The following is a 23,220-nucleotide window of genomic DNA, read 5'->3' as shown; positions in this document are numbered from 1 at the left end:
ATCTGTCTCTTCATCATGTTGTCTTCCTGCCGCTCACTGGGTTTCTCGGATGGATCATGGGATGTACAACTTGAGTGATGGGGAAGGCAAGATGATGGAAGGTCCACTGGCCTTGAGAACAGATAGCCATGTCTGCTCTGTGGCACGTTTTTAGTACAATACATGACCACCCACGCTTTTCTTGACGCAGAACGCTGGAATAAGGTATGGACAGGTACGTCTTTGACCATCAATGAACCTTTTTAATGTTTGAATAATTGCATTGGGATTGTGCTTTCAGTATCTGACATTTACCTCTTATTTGCAACTAACATTTGTATTGGAATGAACCTAGACTTCTCCCTCTGAATCTAGGCTCCACCTTCTAAACCTAGAGTCCACCCCCTGAATCTAGCCTCCATCCTTTGTACATAGGCTCCACCCTCTGAACCTAGGCTCCATCTCCTTTGAAGCAGGCCTCAGTGCTTGTTCATGTCCGCCTCAGACTCGGTATGTAGAATCCTATTTGCCAGGAACCCCAGCACTCTAACCTTTGACCTTGATTAGTTCTGGGACTTTTAGTTGTGCTTTTTGGATTACAATTTGCCAGCTCTAAAGTTTCAGAATGTGAACTGCTGTTGGCTCCCAAGCCAGGGCGGGCTGTGGGTATTACACTACACATAGGTTACCTAGTAGGTATGTGAATGCCTACTCTCCTGCCTAACCATCCTTTCAGTAGGGTATGGAGAGGCAGTCACCTGTGCGTAAAATACATATTAGCTTGCAAGTAAGAGTGGTCATAGACGTACTGCTTAGGTACATTCACATATTAGAATTATACACAACATATATTTCAGAATTGTACTTCCATGTTTTCATCCATGAGCTAATCTCAATTCCTTATCAGCAGATAGAGAGCACAATAAGGCATAAAAAGGTCAGAACTGCATCAATGAAAGCTTGCTCCAAAAGACTCTAGGCCTGCAGAATTTCTTCTAGTTTAAAGGGACACTGTCCCCATAAGAGTACTTAATTTGTCCCTTGCGTCGAAGACAGAGATTGACTCTAGTTAATAGTGGCCACCAAAATGAGTCTGATGCCTGGTTATAGAAGCAAATAACAATACAACATTGTGTAGCTGGGTGTATCTCTTGACGTATATCGAGGATACCACAGATGATGTACAAAATAGGTTTTTCGGGGAGGCGGGTCAATTGATGGGAACACGCTTGAAGGTGATGGGTAAATGGGCAATGTGTTCAAATAAACAAAAGCCAGACTACTGCAGCCCTAGGATCTGACATAAAGAAGGGCCAGAGGCAAAGTCAGACACAATTTTACAACTATTAATATCCAAGGCTAGGAAAAAAAGTTGAAAACCCCATTCAAGAAGATTTTCATGTCCAAGTACAAGCTTCATTATTGTACTGAGAATGTGAAGTGGGGCTTTCAATGGGCAGAGTTTGGAGACAAGAGGTTACCTAGCTTAGGTCATGAGTTACAGAACATTACCTCCTCGTCTGTCTCCCTGTCACAGTCCTTGCAAAGTGAGCAGTTCTTCTGCCTCACAGATCTTGATTACTTAGCTCAACAAAAATGTTGCTCCAATGTAGACCCTAACTTCCAGAATGCACAACCAGAGGATTTTTGGATGACCACTTTCTGTTTTACCTTCTGTAGATCAGTGATTATTACCTTCCCAACTTGTGAGAGGTATTTTTACATTTGTGTTCTGTTCAATTTAGCATTTTGACTTTTAATAATTGTTCCTGATTGTTTGGGGGCCCTCTTGCAATGCTGCCTGGTCTCAAGATGGAGGTTCTAGCAAGAGCTTAGGAGCCCCATTATCGCATTACCTAGAAACTAACTAAAGAGGAAGGCTTGGTTCTTTGCAGTTTCAGCACCATGGTTAGCAGTAGCGGTGACCAGTGTGCTGTTTCTTTTTTTTTTAGTTCAAAATATTTTATTGAATAGCAAATAAAGACAATACAGAAAAAATATTATTAAGCGAAATTACCTAATCACAAAGTACAATTTACAAGATAATATGAATTACAATAGGTAAGAAAATATAAATATTCATTGAAAAATTAAAAAGGAGGGGAGGGGACCATATATAAATACTATTGCAACCATTATAAATTGAGCTACTTTAACATACAATTAATGTAATATAATATCAATAAAATGAAAAATCAATTACAAATAAGAAGATAAATAAACATCAACAGGTATCCAAAAAGATTGAAAAAAGTTAGAGTTATGGTTAATCCCATTCAGGGACAACTGAGCTCCTCTTCTTGTAAAAATGACCCATGACCACCAAGCATGAACTGATAATGACAAAACATCCTTCCAACAAAAAGTAATGGATTTTAAAGCAGCAGAATTTAGGAAATTAAAAAGTTTACCTTATATGTCAGTTAAATTTTGTGAAAGGGCAACAGATTTGCATATTAACAATTTGTAAGAAACATCTTCATGGACATTTAATATGTTTTTTATAATATCCCAAACATTAGACCAAAATTTTAAAACAAAAGGACAATCAAAAAGCATATGCAGTTGCAGATTGAAGAAGTTTAGCACGAAATAAACGTAATGGAGTCCATAAACAATTGAATAAAATATAATCATTTATTCAAACCACCAAGTTAGTTGATATTTGGCGACTGCACTTCCCTACAGAAAAATGTTTTACATTTTTTTCCAACACACATAATTCTAGGATTGATTATTTATTAGTCTCCACACAATTAATTCAATCCGTGATTTCTGCTAAGATAGATAGATAGAAAAATTTAATCCAAATCATTAAAAATTAGTTTAGTGGATTTAAGAATAATAGATTGGTGAAAAAATGATGATTTTTTAGACATGGCTAACAAGGTGAGTAGTGGAAATGGGTTTATGATTGATTTCTCTATAAGAAGCCAAGTAGGAGGCTTATTTAAAAAGGAATGATTAAACCATATGGAGCTTTGTTTTAATATAAAGGCTTTATGATAAAGAAAAAAGTCAGGTAAACCAAACCCTGCATTGCATTTGGGCATTTTAAATTTTTTATAACCAATACGAGGCAACTTATTGTTCCAAAGAAATTTGGAGAGAATTCTATCAACATCTTTATAAAATTTTAATGAAAACTGAGTAGGAATCATGGCAAGGGTGTAGAAGATTTTAGGAGCAATAGTCATTTTAATAGAATCCATTCTACCCCACCATGACGTTTTATCTTTAATATAATTTAAGATAAAGTTACAGTTCAATGGTAATGTTGATTTTATGGATGACGAGAATAAAATACCAAGATATTTCAATTTATCTTTTTGCCAAATAATATAATTCATAGGTAACACAAAATGTTTACGGGAAAAAAAATTGGTTTTGTTAGTATTTAGTTTATAACCAGAAACTATGGAGTACTTTGCAATAATTTCTAATAATGAAGGAAATGAGGATATAGGATCATTAATAAATAAAAGCACATCATCAGCATAAGCTAAGGTTTTGATAGTAACATCCTTAATAGTGATTCCTTTAAATGATCACATTTTCTTATAGAGGTAAGGAAAGGTTCAATACCAATAAGAAACAAAAGCGGGGAAAGGGAACAACCTTGTCTTGTACCCTCTAAAAAGGGAAAATTGATTTGAAACTTGACCATTAATAAATAAACGAGCAGTAGGAGCAAAATATAGAGCCTAAATCATGCGGATAAATGTGGCACCAAAATTGAATGATAATAAGGTTGGAAATAAAAATTGCCAATTAATTTTATCAAAGCTTTTTCAGCATCCAAAGCTAAAATTCCTGAGGGTAAAGTTAAAGTGGAACTTTGTTCAATAACATGTAGTAAGGTTCTTGTATTATTTGTAGTGTATCTATTCTTCATAAAACCAAATTGATCTGGGTGTATAATAGAGTCCAATACAGGGGCTAATCTAGAAGCAAGTATTTTAGCATATCATTTACAGTCTTGATTAATTAAAGATATAGGGCGATAATTTGACACAAGGGTGGGATCTTTATCTGGTTTGGGGAGTACAATAATTAAAGCTTCAGTAAAAGAAACTGAGGAAGTTCCTGAAGAACCCAAAAATGTAAAAAGTTGAAGTAAAAAAGGCAGAAGTTGTAACTGAAATTCTTTATAAAACTCAGCTGGAATACCATCGGGACCAGGAGACTTATTCTTTTTAAGAGATTTTATGGCTGTTAAAATTTCATCTGTAGTAATGGGTAAGTCCAGCCCAATTTTATCCGATTGTGAAATCTTGGGTAAACCACATTTAGTTAAGAAAGAGTCAAGTAAAGAGGCATCATGAAAATCGGGCTTGTTATATAGATTAGAATAAAAATCCAAAAATTCCTTAACAATATCATTGTGACATAAAGCAATTTTGCCATTAGGGCCATGAATTGAAGTTATTTGAGTTTAATCTTTTTTTATATACGTAAATAATAAGCTATAAGTCTTCCAGATCAGTTGGCATTGAAACAAATTTTAGCTTTAGAATTAGAAATTTGAATGCCAGCTCTCTTACTAAGGATTGAGTTAAACTCATATCGAAGCTTTTGTAGTTTAACTTTATACTGGAGATCATTAGACGTAATAAAAAGTCTCTCAAATTTTGCAATTTGTTTTTCTAAATTTTTAATATTTGCATTAAATGTTTTATTTTCATAGGCCGTAATAGAAATAGTTACACCTCTAATGTATGCTTTAAAAGCATCCCATCTATTGACCATAGAGGTGGAACCTTCAGGGTTGAGTAAGAAATAATCTTGAATGGCAATTAAGAGTTTTAGTTTATTATGTTCATTAAGAACGATTCCAGTATTCATTCACCATCTAGATTGTTTTGCAAAAGTTGAATTTAAATTCAAAACAAAAGAAATCAAAGCATGATCTGATATATCAATGTTACCAATCTTAGGAGAAATCACGGATTGAATTAATTGTGTGGAGACTAATAAATAATCAATCCTAGAATTATGTGGGTTGAAAAAAAATGTAAAACATTTTTCTGTAGGGAAGTGCAGTCGCCAAATATCAACTAACTTGGTGGTTTGAATAAATGATTTAAAAGTATGAAAAACCTTAAGAGGGTATAATTTTGCACTAGATAATCTATCTAATAATGGATCAGCAATAACATTAAAATCACCTCCAACAATTAAAGGAACTTTACCCAACTTTAGAACCTCAGTAGTAAAATTAGACCAGAAAACAGGATCATCCGCAGTAGGGCCACAGACATTAAGTAAAAATATGACTGAATCATGAACTTTAATTTTAACTATTATATATCTCCCATCAGCATCCGAAGTTTTACAAAAAACTAGGCAATGTAGTTTTTTTGCGAAGAAAATAGCCACACCATTTATTTTGCCATTAGCAGGCGAAGAGACAATAGTATCAACCCACTTTTTCTTCATATAATTTAAGATTTTGTCGTCTATATGAGTCTCCTGAACAAAACATATCTGCCTTGCAACTACCTAAATAATCTAAAATTTGTGTACGCTTAACTGGATGACATAATCCTTTAACATTTAATGAAACTACTTTAATATTGTGAACATTAGCCATAATGAAAAAGAGAGGAAGAGGTCAAGAAGGGGAAAAGAAGAAATAGAGAAAGAGTATGAGAAAATAGTAGCTCCGGAATAAGTAAAAGGGAAGGAAGAAAATAAAACATGGATAAAACAACAAACAGAATATATAAATATCAGGAATGAAACGCACACATGCTTTACAGGCATGACCGGAACCGTTGGAACCCAATACAAGAATAAACCATCAATTTGTCAGAAAATACATAACTGGCAATATTCAAGTATTAGAGACATGAGTATCCATGGAGTGTTGTGATTGTTGATCTAAAACGGTCTTAATTCTTCAGGACGATGAAAAGATTTTGAAAGATTATCTTTCCAAATACGCATTGTTGAAGGATCAAAAAGACCATATTTGAAACCAAGACTTCTTAGTTGAGGACGATGAGCAGTGAATTATTTGCGAATTGAAACTGCCTCCTTGGCAAAATCTTGATGAATAAATACTTTATTCCCATTGACCATCAATGAAGGGATTTCTCGTGCTGCTTTCCTAATCAAGACTAGATGGTGATGCCGGAGGACTTTAAAAGATCATTTGTCGAGGTTTTGTGTGTTGAGCTTTGCGATGGGAAGGAATCCTGTGTGCCTTATCAATTTCAAATTTTTCTGGAAATTTGATTTGTAGGAGGCCAGGAATCAGATTTTCCAAATATAATCTGCAGTTGGCACCCTTAACATCCTCTGGCAAATTAAAAATGCGTAGGTTGTATTGTCTGTTGCGATTTTCCATATCTAAAAGACGCGTAGACATAGGTGATATTTTCGCTACAAGTGGGGTAAAAGCTTCTAGTTTGACCTTATTATCTTGTATTTTAATTGAATTATCAGAGATTTTCATTGATAAACTAGCCATTTCTTTTCGCACATTTTTAATCTCGGAGGCAATTGAATCTGTATTAGCACGAAGTGCTTGAATTTCTTCCAGGATTAAGGATAATGAAGGTTCAGATGACTCCACCACTTTTGATTTAATTGGCGTAAGTGAAACCTGCTGTCCCCTTTTATTATGAAGAGAATTTTTATTATCCATTTTCTTGCAGTAAGGATTAAATTCGTAAAAATAGAAAAATTGGAGAAAATAAAATGTTATTTGTGAAGAAAACCTTAATATGGCTGGTGCAGCAGCTAAGATGGACTGTGGGAGTGGCTAGGCCCCAGACCAGGCTTTTCCTGAATGTTCACTCCACCCCCCTGACAAACAAGCATGGCAGTACCTGAAGGCAGAAGCTTGAAGAGGAAAAACACCACTTTCGTCGATCAAAAACGCGAAAAAACACTCAACATCACAGGTACAGGTTTTAGCAATGCAGCGACCTCATTGTGGCAAAAATTCTGACAAGAATTAGTCGTTTAAAGGCAAAAACAGGTTGCGCCGGAGCTCATCGGGAGGCGGCCATTTTGTATCGCGCGCTCACACGTCTCGACCAGTGTGCCGTTTCTAAGGAGCCTCCTGCCCCATGCTACAGTTGCCCTGCAGCAGGTGCTGCTGTAAACCTTTCCGTCAGAGCCAATACTACACCACCTATACAGCACAGTCTCTCCTAAGGGATTTCCAGACCCAGGAGGGACACTACTGCTGGAGCCAATGCAAGAAGGATCAGATTATTCTGCCCTATTAGCCATCATGGAACAGCACGTATGTGTAGGCATCTGACTTCCTATGTAGCAATGCTAATGTACGGGTACACAATGCAAAACGTCCAGATGACCCTTATTAGTTTACAGGGCTTACTTTAATGATCCCAAGTGCGCTATTTGTGGTAGTGTGGTTGAGTAGCATAGGCTTAACAGAAAGGACTGTTAAGCATTTGTTGTACACAATAATAAATGGTTCACACTCAATAAGAAATCAGACAAATTTATAAAAATAAAGTAGGTTTTTTATATGAATTCAGACACCAAGATCTTTGGAATAACTCAAGTACCAGCAGAGATATCGATTTTAGAAAGAATTAGAAACATAGCTGAAATAACGGTTTTGAGGCATGAGCCTCAAACGTTACAATGCTCTCCTAAAGGAGAAAAGCACATATAGCAAACAGGTACTTGTAAATGGGTTTCAGAGGTGCCCTTTGGGACTCAAGGTGCTAGGGGGCCACGGTTCTAAATACCACCAGCATTTTCTCTTTACCTGCCCTGGTGTGATCGCGTGCACAGGTGCTGATCAAGATGGTAGCCTTAAACACTACACTCTGGATCTCAAAGGGGACTTTGAGCCCCCATTTGGGTTCACCCGTACTTGCCCCGATCGTGGGGACACCTAGGCTCAGGGATGCAGTCAGAAGTCATGGACCCGGACTGTGGAGCACAGGTGTAGAGGGTCTTGGCTACTGGCCACTGTAGTTCGAGGCTCTCATGGTTGTTGGTAAATCTGCAGAGGAGGGAAAAACAAAACAGCAGGGCCACTTTGCTCATGGATCTCATCCGTCCTGATGTACCTCAACATACAGGAAGGCTTTTTTTCAAGGCAGTGGAGTCCAGGGTAGATGTGAAATAAGCCTTGGCTGGTACAAGTGCCCCAGTACTCAGTGTATAGGTGCAAGAGAGCTCCTGGAGGGCCTACCATCTCGAAACTCCCCTTAGAGGTGGGACTGACCTCCTAGAGCCAAAAATACCTCCTCCTGAAGTGATGCTCCCTCAGTGGGCCTGATGGGCAGCAACACAGTGAACCAGACAGATGCAGTCAGTGCCAGCAGATGTAGGGGGTTGGTTCCTCCATCCCCAAGAGAGATGATCGCTGGTTGTTGAAATGCTGGACAGTCCTCCAAGTGTTGGGGAGGATGTGCAGCTGCAAGATGAGTTGACTTTTGCAATTGTTAATGAGCAAGAAGCAAGGCAGAGTTTGGTACTAGTTTCTGTGCAGGTGTGGTTCTTGAGGTGTCTCTTCTTTGTCCCTTTCAGTTCACAGGAAGTCGAATTTGAGGACCTGGTGTCGGGGGACCCCAAATACTCAATTTTGGGGCATTTAGGAAAGTACGAGGTAGTAGCCAATGGGCAACCTACCACAGGGCGACTATGCCCCCTAGATGACCACTTCCTGTGGAGAGTGGGCATAACCTTGACCCAGAAGTCCCCATTGCACCAAAAACAAGATGGTGAAACCCTTCTCTGGCTGTTCACTTCAGGTAACCCACCTCAGGGGTGGGGCTAGCCTGTGGGTGCAACACGTCTCCTCAATAACTAGTTTTCCACCTGCTCTGGTGACAAATGGACCCCAGAGCAGGCGGCAGCATTCCTTAGGTCTGGGGAAGCTGAGGTTGTATTTCAAAGGTGGCAGAGGCTTTGAAGCCTCTGCCCTTGATATACTTGATATACTGGCCTTGATAGACTTACCTCATCCTGCTGGAGGAGGTAAGAACTCTTCTGCCGAGCAGGCATTTTTCTGGCCTCTGAGAGAGTGGGTTCTTCCTTGGGGGTGCCAACAACCCATCTGTTGTTGCAGATTTAATGAGACAAGGTATTTGATACCAAACACCATTATTTTCAGTGAAGCCATTATGTAACTGGGTAACTCGTAATGACCAGTGCCCAGTATATGTCCTCAAAACTATTTCCTGAGCACTTGCAATGTCTAGAAATTGAACTAGGCATCACAGGGGCATATCTGCTCGTGCAGATGTGGCCTCATAAATTGTAATGCACCCTGCCTTAGGGCTCTAAAGGCCTGCTCTAGAGGCGAGTTACATATAGTACATGTAGTGGACATGGGCCTTGCACACAGGGAGTGGCCAATGTTGTATTTTTCAGAATGGCTTGCACCATTTGACGCAACCTGCAATAGCAGTCTGCATGCAGTTTGCGTGTAGGTCCCTTTGGGTGGCATAATACCTGCTGCAGCCCTTAGGGACCCTCTTTTATACCAATGAACTTGGTACCAGGGGCTCCATTTACCAGGATCTTACAGGGGTGCTAAAGTCCTTGCTAATTGGGATACAATCAACATGGTTGTAGTCTTAAAGAATGAGCATTGTGCCTGTTTAGCAGAGTCCCAGTGCACTTCCAATCAAAAACATCAGTACCTTTGGGCAAAAGTGGGGATGACCATGTCGAAAAGACATGTAATTTGACAACTTCTCTGCTTCTGCTGCTGTCTCAGGGGAGTCTATTGGTGCATGTTGTCACATATGTATGCATTCTTAGAAGGCAAATTCTACACAGAAAACTGTTGTTAAAAGGATACCATTTGGTGGGGCGGGGGTCCAAGATCTTCAGTTAACAACTCGAAGATATAGTGAAAAAGTCTGGAAAACAAAAAATTAATGTCTGACCATTTCCCAGAGGAAGAGTCTTTGGGTTTCAAAAAACATGTGAATCAGCTACTGCCAAGGGTAAAAATCAGCCCTTTTGAGGTACGAGTCATGGCTGGGAGCTCTAATATACTGGTACTGGTTCTATGGCCTCTTTTTGGAGTAGCTCTTGTGCTTCCTCTACGAGTTGCACTAGCTCCTGTCCTGAGTGTTCCCTTCTCTTTGGTTTTTTGTGGTGGTTTCCTTTCCAACTCTATGCAGCATCCAAACTGTATGATGTTGAGTATCCATTTGTCTGTTATGTTTTTCCATTCCTGAAGGAAACGGCTCAGCATGCCGCCTACTGGTGTTGCATGCTCATTGGCGTTTGGTCTGAGTAACCCTCTCTTTTTGGATCTTTTGTGCTCTACCCTCGGAGCGATCTTGTGGGTGAGCACGCTTCGCCGGGTAAAGTCACTTTGAGGCGGGTTGTTCTCCCCCTCTTAGTCTTTGCCCTCGTCCGTTCCCCATACTGCGAAAGGACTGGCCCCGAGGCTGGTACTGCCAGTTTTGTTTCTGCTGCCCCTGCTGTCCGTGATTGTCGCCCTGGTGGCCCTTTTTGAATGTCTGGTGTGACGTTCCCGGCTGGTTTCCTCCTCTTCCGTAAGGTCTCCGTGTCGGGGTACCTCTTCTCATCCCTCTGAATTGCAGGGCCCCCATGGACCTTGCTGTTTCGTTCTCCTTTTTGAGCTGGGTGAGTTTTTGTTCATCCACCGGGGCTCCGAACAGCGTTTCCCCATTGAAAGGGGTGTTCAGGATGTTGTTCTGGACTTCTGGCTTGAAGCCTGAGATCCTGAGCCAGGCTTGCCTTCTTTCCGTTATTCCTATTGCCATCAACCTGCTTGATGTTTCTGCTCCATCCAAGGCCGTTTTAAGGCAAGAATTCGCTATATTCTTGCCTTCCTCCACTAGATGCGAAGCTCTTTGCTGGTATTGTTCGGGGAGGTGCTCGATTAGCTCCCCCATTTCATCCCAATGTTGGTATTGGTGTCTGTTCAGTAGGGCATTGGAGTTCGCCATGCGCCAGTGCATCGCAGCGTTTCTCTCAATTTTCCTCCCAGTCAGGTCCATCCTCCTGCTTTCCTTGTCTGGTGGTGGCCCACAGGTTGCCGGGACATTAGCCCTTTTTCTGGCAGTAAATGCAATGATGGAATCCGCTGTAACGGATCCCTTGATGTATGGAGGGTCCTGGGAGGAGTGCTTATACTTTTCCCCCGTCCTAGGTGTGATGGACCTGCATGTTGCCGGGTCCTTGAACGCATCCTTCCCCTGGTTCATGACACTCTGGAGCATGGGGAGGAACTGGCTCCTCGTTTGGATGGGGAGCAGTGTTTCCAGTAAAAAGTCTGCTTTTGGCTTTTCTTCCTCAAGCTTAACCCCAAGAGCTGCTGCTGCGCTTTTGACAACCATATTGTAGGCCCCAATGTCATCTGGCGGCGAAGGCCTCGAAGGGTAAGTCTCCACAGGCTCTTCTGAATTTTCGGTGTCGAGGTCCTGCCACTCCAGGTCCTGTGTCGCTGACGGCGCCGAGCGTAGTTTGATAGTTGTTCCTCATATTCCTCTCCCTCATAGTAAAAGGTCCTCTTCTTCATCTCCGGGAGTTTGAGAGTTCGTCGGCGTCGAACTCTTCCTGTTCCTCGACGACTTCTACGATGATCGACGGTGGTTTAGTTGGAATTGTGAATTTTTTCATCAAACTCCTTTTTCCTTTGTAGGATGCTCTCCATTTCTGCCTCGAGCCTCCTCTTCTTCTTTTCCAGTTCGGAGGCCTGTTCGGCGTCGAGCGCGGGTCTTTTCAACGGAGCCGGTGTCGATGCGACCTTATCTTTCAAAGTCAAGCGCCCCAGTTCTTGGCCTTGCTTCGACGACATTTGGTTTTCGCCACCTGGGAGTCCTTCTCGAAGGATCCGCCGGGCCTAACGTCCTTGGATCCACTTGCGGTCGTCGAAATTTTCGGCGCCGGTGATCCTTTTGAGGACTTTGACTCTGTTTTTCGAGAGTCTGACTCTGTTTTTCAGGGCCCTGTTAAGGGTTTAGTGTTCGACATCTCTCCTACCTTGTCAGACGTTTTCTTATCGGTCTCTGCGACCGTGAAGTCATCAGGTCCCTCGGCGACATTGTCTTCATAGTCGGTGGAGAGGCCCAGTTCGTACAGCGACGGGGCCTGTCCCTTGCCCTCCATGTTGTAGTTGGCTCTCATCTGTCTCTCTCTCACCCGGAGTGTCTTCGGTGTGAAGGCGGAACAGGCGTTGCAGTCTTTGCTCTCGTGGTCGACTGGCAGGCAAAGGTTGCAGACAGGGTGTTGGTCCTTCTGCGCGTATTTATGGTGGCAGTTACGGCAGAATTTAAAGGGTGTCTTGTCCATTCCTGCGATCGGTGTCCCTGAGTGCGCATTCTCCGTTGGACGTTAAAGATCGAGGTTCTTCTACTTCTTCATCGTTCCGGCTTGTTGATCTTCCTTTCTGTAGTCGTTCTCAACTTCTTCTTCGATGAAACTCGTGCTTTTTCTTCTTTTCTTCGCAAAAACTCTGGAGCTTCACGGTGACGATCCAGACACAACGGCGGAAAAAAGAATCTGAAGATGGCGCCCCGAGGTGGAGCTTCCGCAGGAAGCGTGCCGACGTCACGAGAAGTACACCAAATGGTGGGATGTCGAAGCCCACCTGGGCTACAAATAATGAAAAAAGAAAGACTACGATTCTGGACCCAACCACCAGTACGCGGAATAATGCACAGCATAGTGAATCCAGAAAGATCTTCAAGCTGCAAAAGTCCTAGTTCCAACTACTCTCCTTGACTCTCCCACCCCAGAAGCATACCTACACCAAGACTCTTCCAGTTGGAGGGTATCTCCTACTTTTCCAGGAACTGTGGAACCTTTCAATAATGGAGACTTATGCCAAATAGTCTGAATCAGAAGGCTATCAAATTGAATTTCCCAGCCCATCATCCCATTTCTTTCATCAGATGCCTCTTGCAAGGGGACCTGTCTGCCAGCATGCCCTTCCCATTGGTATACAAACGTTGTTGAAGAAATCAGCTATTTGTCCAGTTTCCTCCAACGAAAGGCAGCAGGCCTATTATTCTATCTTTTCCTTGTGCAGAAAACGTCTGAAGACTTTTACCCAGTTTTCGTTTTCAAGACGGTGAAACAATACATTCCCCACAGACCATTAAAGATGTTAGACTTGCAGAAAACCTTGCCCCTGATCAAGTAAGGAAACTTTCTAGCATTTCTAGACATATTGTACACATACCTGCATATATCCATCCGAGTAGACCATCTGAAATACCTACACTTTGCTGTGGTGGAGAATCACTATCAATTCTAGGTGCTCCCCTTCAACCTCTCCTAAGCACCAAGTGTCTTTACCAAACTCTTAACTCCTTTGGGGAGTATTTTGCAATCCAGAGCAATTCAAGTTTACCCTAACCTTGATAATTGGCTATTTGCTAAGAAGAGGCGCACACATCAGATTTATGACTTTCTTCAGAAACACAGATTCCTCTTCATTTTCAAGAAGTCTAATCTTCATTCTTCACAGACCCAACAGTTCATTGGATCCTTTTTTCCAAAAGACCTGGTTTCTCTGCTGAATAAAAGGCAAAAGGAAACTGTCAACCTATCTTTTCTCCCTGCTGTGGAAAAGCTGGACCTCCTTAAGACTCTGGTTAAGAAGCCAAGGAGAAATGGCTTCCATATTAGTGAGCCGTCCTTGGGTCCGTCTCATCTGTATCGCTTGGTTCACCATTTTCTCCGTCACTGGGATCTGGCATCTCAGGATTATGAGACATTGGTCCCAGTTATCCCAGCGATATGCCAGGATCTTCAATGGGGCTCACCCCCAGGAAGCTAGAAAAGGGAAGTCAGTTTGCTTATCCTCTATCCATCCTCTGGACAGATGCCAGCAAAATTGGAACACAAAGGCACAGGGCAAATGAAATAGTCAGATAGTTACAAGAGATCCCAGTCATCCAATTGGTGAGCGTATCAGTACAGAACACTCTTCTCTGGTTCTCCTCCTTCCTCCTGAACCAGGCTGTATGTGTCCAGACAGACAATCAGGAGTTGCAAGCTTACATCAGCCAGGACCGGGATGCAGTGGTTGCTATATCTCCCTTCCTGAGATATTTGTCCCTTGGTGGAAAGGAATCTTATCTTTCTCCCAGTGATATATCTATTGCAAGGGGAGAATGGACATGGAGACCTGCAGAGCCAAAAGGTTCCCTACTTGATGTCTCTATGTATCTCTCCCCTGATTTTCCAGCAGATTATCCTTTGATTCACCAACCCTGGCTGGATCTATTCACCACAGAGACAGATTCTCTACTTTCTCAATTTTGCAGTTTAGTCCGATTCAAGAAAGCTTCGGCAATAGACCTTTTACCTGTCCCTTGACCTTCAGGCCTCCCTTATGATTTACTCCATTTCAGCTAATCCCCTGGGTTCTGAGAAACATCCGGGCAGGAGTGGTCAAGGAAAAAGTGGCTTCCCCTCTTACTTCAGATGGTGATGTGCCCTCACTGCCAATTTCCAATTCTGTTTTAGCTGACACCTTCTTCTGCTGTTGGATTTCCTCAAATGGCTGAGACTGGGGGTATGGCTCTTCAGAGGTTAGCTCGGTTAGTCCAAGGTTGCTCTAGGGAAGTTGCAGAGAGCATTCAACTTTACAAGAGACCCTCTAAACTAGGATCCTACCATTTCCATTGGCATAATTTCAAATCTTGATACTGACACAGGATTGTCCCCTGCCTCATGTGCTCCTGTCAAGGCTTTGGTTTGGTTGAGAGGCTGCTTCAGTGGACAGTGATACAAGGTTTCAGGGGCGCTGACATTTCTTTAGTCACTTCTTTAGCTTCTTGTCTACTTAAAGAGTTTTTTTCCTCCGTAGACCAGTTGCCCATTGTTCTATTCCATCCTGGGATCTTCCTCTGTTCTTACATGTCTTAATGGATCCCACTTTGAGCCATTGGAGTCATCAGACCTGACATTTCTCACTGCCAAACTACTCTCTCTTCTTGATGGCCATCTGCTCAAGTCATAGGATAGGTGAGATTTGAGTTGGCAATCATTAAATGACACAATAATTCAAATGTGGGTTTGCCCAGTCACATCCAAGGCAGGTCAGCTAGAGGGATGGTATCGTCATGGGCAGCCTTTAAGGGAGCCTCACTGAAGGACATTTGTTGCATAGCCACTTGGGCACCTCTTCAAACAGTCTCCAGTTGGGTGGTGGAGCATCTGCAATTTCAGTGCTCAGGTGTTATCTTCCAGTCATCACCTTTAATTTTCAGTTTTCAACACCCTATATTAAATAAAATCATAGGTGTAGCATCAAGTTTTATGTAGTGTCAGCTTCTTTTTGAGGGAGGAAATTAAAAAATTACTTTCAGCTTGGAGATTATCTCCTTGTGTAAAGATTGTGACAGGTAGATGGACGAGGCGGTAATGGCCTGGTTACTGACTGGTGTCTTGTTTACACAGAGTGCTAGTCTTCCTTGCCACGGTCATGAACCCCGTCCCACCCTCACCCATCTTTTAGTGACCGATTCTTTATTTTCTATGCTATTTCTATTTGATTAGCTTTGTATTTCAGGACGCGGTCTTTTACAGTTCCTCCACTACTGCTTCCTCAGGTATAGGAGCATATTGGAAGAACTTGTTTTGTTGGGCTAGGTAATCAAGATCTGTGAGGCAGAAGGACTGTTCACTGTGTAAGGATTGAGACTAGGTTAATAACATTGGTGGTAGAGGACACCCATCAATTAGCTCGGTCACTGCACTGAATCAGCATTCAGCTGAAATGCAGCATAAAAAAGGCTATAATGAAAAGTAAAGGGGGTGGTGCAAGTATAAAAATTGGCTAGATGGCAAACTCTGGGGGCTTTTGCCTTCCTTATGTAGAATTGGTTGACAAGATATTCTTTACCCCTATATGTGCTGAATTGGGAGAAAAGACAATTCAATACAGTACACTTTCTTGAACAATAAGCAAGCAGACCAGATAGCAGTAATGACATTTGAGAGATTAAACTCTTGTTCTTCAAATTTTAAGTCTCAACTAGCTCCTCCATGCCACAGTGAATGAGAAAATTAGGTTTGAGATACAAGGCTTATTGCTTGCTATGAACTGAGGAGGTAGCAAGAGTGGCCTTGAAGAAATAGGACTGTCTTGGGAGCTTTTGTGACCTTATGTGAACTCATACCTTTGTGGTCTGAATTGTGACATGGCTTGATTAATAACGTTTAGGGACTTCTTGTGGTTGGAGTCACCCCAAGATTGAAGGCATTTTTACTAGCTTCTCGTGTATTCTGCAAAAGACATAGGGCCATATGTATGAACACATTTTCCCCATAGACACAGAGTGGGTAAAACCCTTTGATAAATCTGGCCCATAATCCTAATTCTTTTTCACGGTCTACTGTGATGTTGATAGTCTGTTGCAATTCACATGTCAGCCCTTGCCACACACAGAACAATTACAAAAACCATAATGAAAGAAATCTTAAAGAGTTAGGTGCATTTGGGAGATGTTACAGAATGAGATGCATTTCAAAATGGCACTGAGGCAGAAGAGGGTGAGGACTGTACCTGCCATGGAAAAGGAGCTCTTACTGGGTGCAGATAAAGTGGCGCTCTGTTTTGCAGTCCAGTACTCCGTATTGTTTTTCATTCAAGTAGGCGCAACATAGTCTGGGATCATCCTCCTGGGCCAAAGGCAGTCTGTGGGGAAAGTACAAAAGAAAGACAGCCATGAAGCAGATATGTCCGAGGATTTGCACTGCATAAATATTTCATTAATTAATAAGACCAGCTCTGAACCAAGTCTACATTCTGATATTGGAATCTGATTATTAAAGTGTTTCAGATGATGGCCTTGCAGTAAGTAAATTATCTTAAAGAACTACCATATGTTTTAATTACAGTGATAAACAGACATGTAGGCTGGGGCAGTAGGCTATTCAGGCTAATACATTCCCCATCCAACATTCAGCTCGGGCCCATAATAATAGAGCAAGACTTTAATTGCTATTAGACCACTGAAATATTGAGCTCTCCGTTGAAGGCAAGAGAATGCCTCTGGGTAAACAATGTCTTTCTGTTCATCCCTGTTTAATATAGAACATTAAATGGAAATAATGTTCTAATAGCTTTATAGGCCTTCAGCCTTAGGCTATATTGGTTGTTAAAGGCCCTAACCCTTGTTACGTGGTTCAGGACCTTTAGCAATTGGTATATCCCTCAGCAGCGGGGTATAAGGTTACAGTGAGCTACAGGTTAATTAAAAATTAATGCTCCAGGAGAGCAGAATTTCCAAATTGTGAAGAATAATTATTCCAGGAGAGAGAATAGGTTAAAGAAGACACAGAGGCTTTCAGTATCTTCCCCGTACCACACATAGCCATCACGGAATACCTCTAAGGCCACCCATCATTGTGCACAGGCCTAGCAGTAGATGTCTTGCATCGACAGTGGGAGCCACAGAAAAAAGAAGAGTCCCCAAAGTCTGCCTAATTCTATTGTTCAGGTTGACATGGCAGAGGCAGGGGCCATGGGGTCTCTACTTTCCCTTATGCATCTCTGCTTGTTCACTGCACAACAGCGACAGCAGAAGCTGTGCGAGGATTGAAGGCAAAGCCTCTCCTCTTGTTAGCTGTCTTCCCAGTACCCTTGAAAACGACCTATGTTCAGAGGACAGGGAGAGGAAGATGATATGTTCTGCTTCATCAAACTATTCATGGGAGTGGGTCTCTGACCGCTTGTAAACACCATTGCCTCTCTATCATTCACAACTGAGCTCTCAACTTTCCAATGTCCTAAATTCACACTATAGTACCAATTTCTAAAATTAGCATCAATATAGGATGGATCACGCCACAGCATTTTCTGCGTTCCCCACTTGTTGAACTGCACACTAGCAACAACTACTATTTGGATTCTGATGCACTCTCAAAACCGATCACTTTTCAAATATATCTATATAGCATTTGTTGCAGGCTGTGACGTGTCCTTTGCAATCACTCAGACATTGCCCATGCACACAATATGTGCACTGAGTTTCTTCTCCAGAGGTACCCCCAGGCCTGGAGAAGCTCTTCGGCAGCCTGACTAGTAAGGATTCTCTCCCATTCCTGATTCAATGACATGTAAAGTGCTACATGCTTACTAGGAACGTAATGACTATTGTGCTATAGAGGAAAAAGGTAACAGTGCTTGCACTACAACAATGATTTGGATGGAGCAACAAAGTGGCATCGCTCTGAATCTGCTGGCCCCTCAAGCAATTCTTATGTTTGTCCCCTCTGCCTGCTGCAGAACCCCTGCTAGTCAACTATTTGCAAAAACAACAAGGTAATGGGAGGAATGCTTGAATTAATCTCAGCCACTGGCAATCGCTCTGGGCTGCATCCCAATCCATTGCCCACTACGCCACCTCAGTTCAGGCCCAGCCATACCAGTCTTAACCCTGCTGCTCATGGTAACAATCCAGCCTGAACTGCCAGGCCAGGTTCTCCCTGAACTGGAACAACAAACCTATGACCGGTTGTACCCTAATTAGGGCTCTTCAGCCAGGTACACCTTGGTTCCAGTGGCACAGTGAGCATGGGACCCACGCCGGGGCACGTCGGGGCATACCTAGCACACCTAGGACGCAAATGCAAATACTAGAGTGATGGATGAATGAAACTCAGGCCACCCACTAGGAAAGCAAGACGGATTTGATTTTCCTTAGTCGGCTCCCAGCAATTGTTTTATCATATGGTTTTACTTGAATATCACATATTTCAATGTTTTGACTCTTTGTGAAGGTTTTTATTAAACATACAATTGACTTGTCTTACTGTGAGTTTATTGTCACAGATATCTGAAGGTGTTGCCGCATCAGCAACTCAGCATTATATCTTCTGTCAATCCATGAAATGGATATTATTGACACTACGTAATTAGTGTATTATTGGTCACAGACTCCTTTATGACATTTTATAGTTGGATATTGCATTAAATGTATAGGATATGTCAATATCTAGGTCTACCATGGCACACACTTTATATAATCAGTGTTTCTAGCTAATTATTTTAAGTAAGCATTTGCAAGTGGAAGAGGGTAGTGTGGTAAGTTGTCTAAGAGGTCTAGCTATCCTGGGCATGTAGGGGGTATTTGGCTATGGTGCCGTGAGGGGTTGGCAGAGCCCCGACTGGAGTGTGGTAATCAGTCGCAGCCGGTGCAGGTAAGAGCGGTGGGGTGGGGAATTTGACAGATGATGAGTAGAGAAAGTAAAAGAAAGCTACTTACCTTGCGTTCTCTGCATCGCTGAGTCGGCAATGCGGCAAGCTCAAATAAGTGGTTTTCTACCCCCCCCATCGTCATCTGTCGACCCCCCCCCCTCCGCCCCACTGCTCTTACCTGCACCGTCGCGATTGGTGGTAATCTCTACAACCTCTGCATGGATATCATTTGTGGTTCCGAGTTCTTTGGAAAATCAAGGTATTCATAGGTAATGCAATTACCCAAAGTTACACATCAGAGCCTTCTCCTCACTTCAAGAATTCCACAAGAAGCTGAAGGCTTGGCTTTTCAACTAGTCCCTAGGTAAGCCTAGACTCACCTGCTCAGCACCCGGATACCCTACGGGTGATAGCCTGGTCTACAAATCTGCATAAAAAACATAAGTGCTTTTTCTACAAGCCTAGTAAAGCCAAGTAGCTCAAAACCACATACTCATATCTCCGAAATCCACAGCCCTGTAATGGGCATTTCAATGGCACACTGCAAGTATTTGTGCTTTCACAAGTAGGCATTTAATAAAGTGCATCTTTTATTTTTAAATAAATAAAATTAGTTTACATTAAAACTAAACAATTAAAATACAGGACATGGTACACAAAGTTTGAATGCTGACAACCAGCAGAAAACTAACAACCGTTTGTGCTTGAGAAAAAAAAATGAAACAGACACACCTGCCCATCATGAATGCTGCTGCTGTATGGAAGGGATAGTTCTGTCAGCAGCAACTTGGTCTACATTTGAAATTTAAATTCAATATAAATTTTAACTGCAAAAAATAAAAAAATTCAAAATCCTTTGGGGGTAATCCTAAAACTTGACACACCTAAAGCCAATGCCCAAAGCGGCCTCATCGAAACAGGCCGATAGCTTAAGAGGGCTGACCCAAAGCTTCTAGAAGTAGATTTTCTTTTATGCTTTTTTATATCTTGTCAAGTGTCGTGTGTAGTGTTAACATGAGTTAAGCAGACAAGCTAGACTTAAAAAGAGCAGTTGTGACTGTACCAGAGTGAAGGTTCTGTTGCTGAACACTACCCTTTACCATCACCATGCAAGCATGGAACACTAACGGCTACTCCATGGCTATGTCATTTTACTCCACCAGTTATACATTCACTGTGTGCCAAATGTTGAGAAGCCAGTTAATATGTGCAATTTTTGTACAGAAGTATTAGGTGTCCACATAAGGTACTCACGTTGAATTTGAAAAGGGGATGCTACTGGGCCACTGCCATACGTTACTGATGTTCTTTAGTCCAATCCAAGGATCGTCAATGGTTTTGTACCATCTTATTGTATCCTGAAATTAGAAACAGGCAAATTAATATCACAAGTAAGAGTAGAAGAAGGTGATCTGGGGTTAACCCTGGGGCTCACCATCATTAGAGACAAAGCCATTAGACCATGAAGAAGTGAGCAGGTTCAGCAGTGGGAAAATAATGTAACAAATGACAGCACACCGGAATGGATGGTCAACTCAATACCTTGAGGGTCAGGACAGCGATAGGATGCTATGGCTACATAACTGTTGGACCAAATCTTCCTGAGCTACGCAGGCGTAAGTTTGACTTGCATCCTCATTACAAATAATAACTTCACTGTCCAGGTGTAGAAAGCTGCATAAAGTAGGTTTATTCAACCAGCTCCAAAGTATATGATGTCTTCTGTAGGTGTACTCAAATCCCTCCAGGAGCAGTGTTGACTTTTGCTCAACCCCTTTTCAAGTGACCCCCACAACTCAACACTGGCAGACTCTCACACTCCAATACCCCCATCATGCAGTCTGCAAGACTGAACAGAGGCATCAGAACACTGGGGCACAAAACCCTGAAAACAATAATGAAGGCCCAACTCAAGTTGCAAAGGAGGTGTAGAATGCGGTGTCTACCCCTTCCTGCTTTCATGTTTCTTTGTTTATTTGGGGCTCATTAATGAGCAATGAGGTAGAGTCAAAATCAAATGGAATTGAGCTATGGAATTCAGGACTAGAAGGAATTAGAGTACAGAAGACAAAGAACCAAGGGACTGATATACAAAGCCCTTTTGTGGTTGCACACCCAGTGCTTTCAAATTCGCTCGAGGTACAGTAGCAAAAGTGTTTTTTATGCTCCATAGTCTTTTTACGTGTCAGACAACTCTATCGAACTTAAAAAACGGGATTCAGCAACTCTTTCTGAATCAGGAAAAAAGGAGGGGGAAGTGAAAAAAGTTCCCCTCCCATTTCTGATGCCTTTCTCCCAGTTACCAACAGTGAAGAAATGGCTTCATGATTTTTGATCGATGGTTGTTTCTTCATGGAATACTTCATACCATCATTTCTGAGATACATCCACAATATCTTTCAAGGTTTTGGAGAACCCTTCCACCTGAGGCAGTGGGAGTCCTATAAACTCATTCTTCTGGATCACAACACTCAAATCGGTGAAGAGAGCAAACTGACCAGTTTGGAGAAAATTCTACGATTCTGCTGTAATGCAACTCAAGATAACTGGGATTGCCATTTACCACCCGTGGACATCTCTTATAATAATGCAACTTGTAGAACTACCAAGGATTCACACTTTTTAGTATGCAAGGAATTAATCCAGGAGTTTTTCCTTCTTCCTCTCGGAGAGATGCTCTGGCATCAGAAGATAATGATTATATGAATTATTTTCAGAAGCTTATGCAACTTATTTCTGAAAGTTTAAATCACTCTAAGCCAAGATGAAGGGATAGCAGTCGTTTTATATTTTTCATGCTTATACACTGCAGGGTAAATTTAGGCCATTAATTCTTGCATACTTGTTATAACTCGTCAGACTAATCCTGTGGCATTTTGCATTAAGTTGCTTCGTGCTCGGAAGATTACTTCTGTCTTTCCCAACTGATGTCATATGCTCTAGAGCCTTATCGTTTTGTGTGGGGTACCAAGGAAACCAGGGTGCGAGTACAAAGAAATGTGCGATTCTCTGATGTTTCAAAGTTGACTTCAGTTTCTAATACACTGGAAAGATTATCCTTTCTATACCAGAGCTCTTCAAACCTTTTTGTTCTGAGCCCCCCCAAGCAAAATGTTTTGGTGCTGGGGCCCCCCTCCAAAAATGTATGGCAAGAAAAGGGAGAGTGGGAGAAGAAGGGGTGAGCTCCAGCACAGCGCTTAGGAGATAATTTCAAGGGTATTTTTCTGTAGTTTTAAATCCACGCTATATGTGAGATTTATAAAAGTACAAATATATCAACCCAAAACAGAAATTGATCATTACTGGGGTGTTGTGAGCCTGGGTCTCAATGCACCTGCTGCACAAGAAAGCCCTAAAAAGCCACAAAAACTCCTCACCCTCCTCAAGGCATCTCTCTGAGGAAGCTGTCTCTATCATTTGTAATCTAAAACAATATCCCCAGACCCCCATATAGCAGCACTTCCTTTGGGCTCTTTCTTTGATGTTACCCAAACATCTCACTACTTTCCTCTTTCTCCTGACCATTACTCTGAGACCCAAGAGATCTGGACGATCAGAGCACTTAGTCTGAACATGACCCTGTTACCCACTGCATTCACCTTGAAGGACATGTGCATGTTATCAGAGGTCGAAGTGGACAGGATCTACGGGGATCCATATGCCCCATGTTTTTTTTTAATTTTACAAAAGCAGTTCCCAACAGCAGTTACCAACAACCACCCCTTAACAGTTATTGGTGCCCTTGAAGTGCCTCTGCGTAAAAGTGAAGGGAGGGCAGGGTTGAGGTGGGGAGGAGTTTTCTTGTGCCATTAACCTCATCGAGGAACACAGAGCTAAGGATGAAACAGTCATTCTCACCAGGGTGTCTGCTACCTGACAGAATGTAAATGTGTGCAATAGGTTAATCACCAAATGTAAAGGCTGCTTGGAAGCCAGTTTAGGATTTAACTGATGGAATCACCTGAGGCTACATGGGAACAATGAGTTCTTCTTTTTGATACTTAATGTCAGGGTGTTATAAGATGAGTTCTAGAAAGTGTACTTTTATCTGACAAATTTGTGCACTAGGTATGATTTACCCATTACTAAAATATATAAGTTTA

General features: G+C 42.0%; 1 protein-coding gene across 1 annotated transcript in view; it reads right to left on the bottom strand.

Annotated features, from left to right (window-relative positions):
- The window catches only part of LOC146813216 (killer cell lectin-like receptor subfamily G member 2), a 61,527-nt gene that overhangs the window by 4,768 nt on the left and 33,539 nt on the right, over positions 1–23,220 (bottom strand). The window contains exons 4-5 of the mRNA XM_085620093.1: positions 20,372–20,475; positions 16,481–16,612 (exon numbers count right to left, since the gene is read on the bottom strand). Coding sequence (XP_085476219.1) covers positions 16,501–16,612; positions 20,372–20,475 — 216 coding nt within the window. The 3' untranslated portion in view covers positions 16,481–16,500. The remainder of the gene's footprint in view (positions 1–16,480; positions 16,613–20,371; positions 20,476–23,220) is intronic.

Source organism: Triturus cristatus, chromosome 7 (assembly GCF_964204655.1).
Source record: "Triturus cristatus chromosome 7, aTriCri1.1, whole genome shotgun sequence".
NCBI classification, from domain to species: Eukaryota; Metazoa; Chordata; class Amphibia; order Caudata; family Salamandridae; genus Triturus; species Triturus cristatus.
This window is presented reverse-complemented; position numbering and strand designations above follow the sequence as displayed.